The following is a 710-nucleotide window of genomic DNA, read 5'->3' on the forward strand; positions in this document are numbered from 1 at the left end:
ACTGGAGTTGGAAAAACGGAACTTACAAAAGCTCTGGCAGCAAATTATTTTGGATCGGTACAGCTTCCTTAACAATGTAACGTTGACACATGATATGGTCATTGGACGAATTTCTTCATCCCCGGTTTTTCTTTGGTTATTGCAGGAGGAATCTATGCTGAGATTAGACATGAGTGAATACATGGAGCGTCATACTGTGAGCAAGTTGATAGGTTCACCTCCCGGATATGTTGGTTTTGAAGAAGGTGGAATGCTCACTGAAGCTATCAGGAGACGTCCTTTCACAGTTGTCTTGTTCGATGAGATAGAGAAAGCTCATCCGGATATCTTCAATATTCTTCTCCAATTGTTCGAAGATGGCCATCTAACCGATTCACAGGTATGTCATGTTTACACTTTTAACTTGCTGTTATTGCTTGACGAGGGTTATAACTCGTTTGTGCATATGATTGATTTGTTTGCTCAGTCTTCTACGTTATTGAAGTTTATATTGGGTCTGTTTCTGGAATCTTTGTTTACAGGGAAGGAGAGTATCTTTTAAGAACGCACTGATCATAATGACCTCTAATGTCGGATCAACAGCCATTGCAAAGGGAAGACACGGTTCAATAGGTTTTATCCTCGAAGACGACAAAGAGGCAGCATCTTATACTGGAATGAAATCTTTGGTAGTCGAAGAACTCAAGAACTATTTCCGTCCAGAGTTGTTG

At 40.4% G+C, this 710-nt stretch overlaps 1 protein-coding gene across 1 annotated transcript; it reads left to right on the plus strand.

The window, feature by feature from the left end:
- Positions 1 to 145: 145 nt before the first annotated feature.
- LOC109131737 (chaperone protein ClpD, chloroplastic-like) lies at positions 146 to 668 on the plus strand (the record flags this gene model as incomplete). The annotated part of the gene is made up of 2 exons (XM_019242911.1): positions 146 to 379; positions 522 to 668. Coding segments are annotated over 2 exons (381 nt in total), but the record flags the coding sequence as incomplete, so codon positions are not given.
- Between the last annotated feature and the right edge of the window lie 42 nt (positions 669 to 710).

This window comes from Camelina sativa, unplaced genomic scaffold, assembly GCF_000633955.1.
Source record: "Camelina sativa cultivar DH55 unplaced genomic scaffold, Cs unpScaffold03935, whole genome shotgun sequence".
NCBI classification, from domain to species: domain Eukaryota; kingdom Viridiplantae; phylum Streptophyta; class Magnoliopsida; order Brassicales; family Brassicaceae; genus Camelina; species Camelina sativa.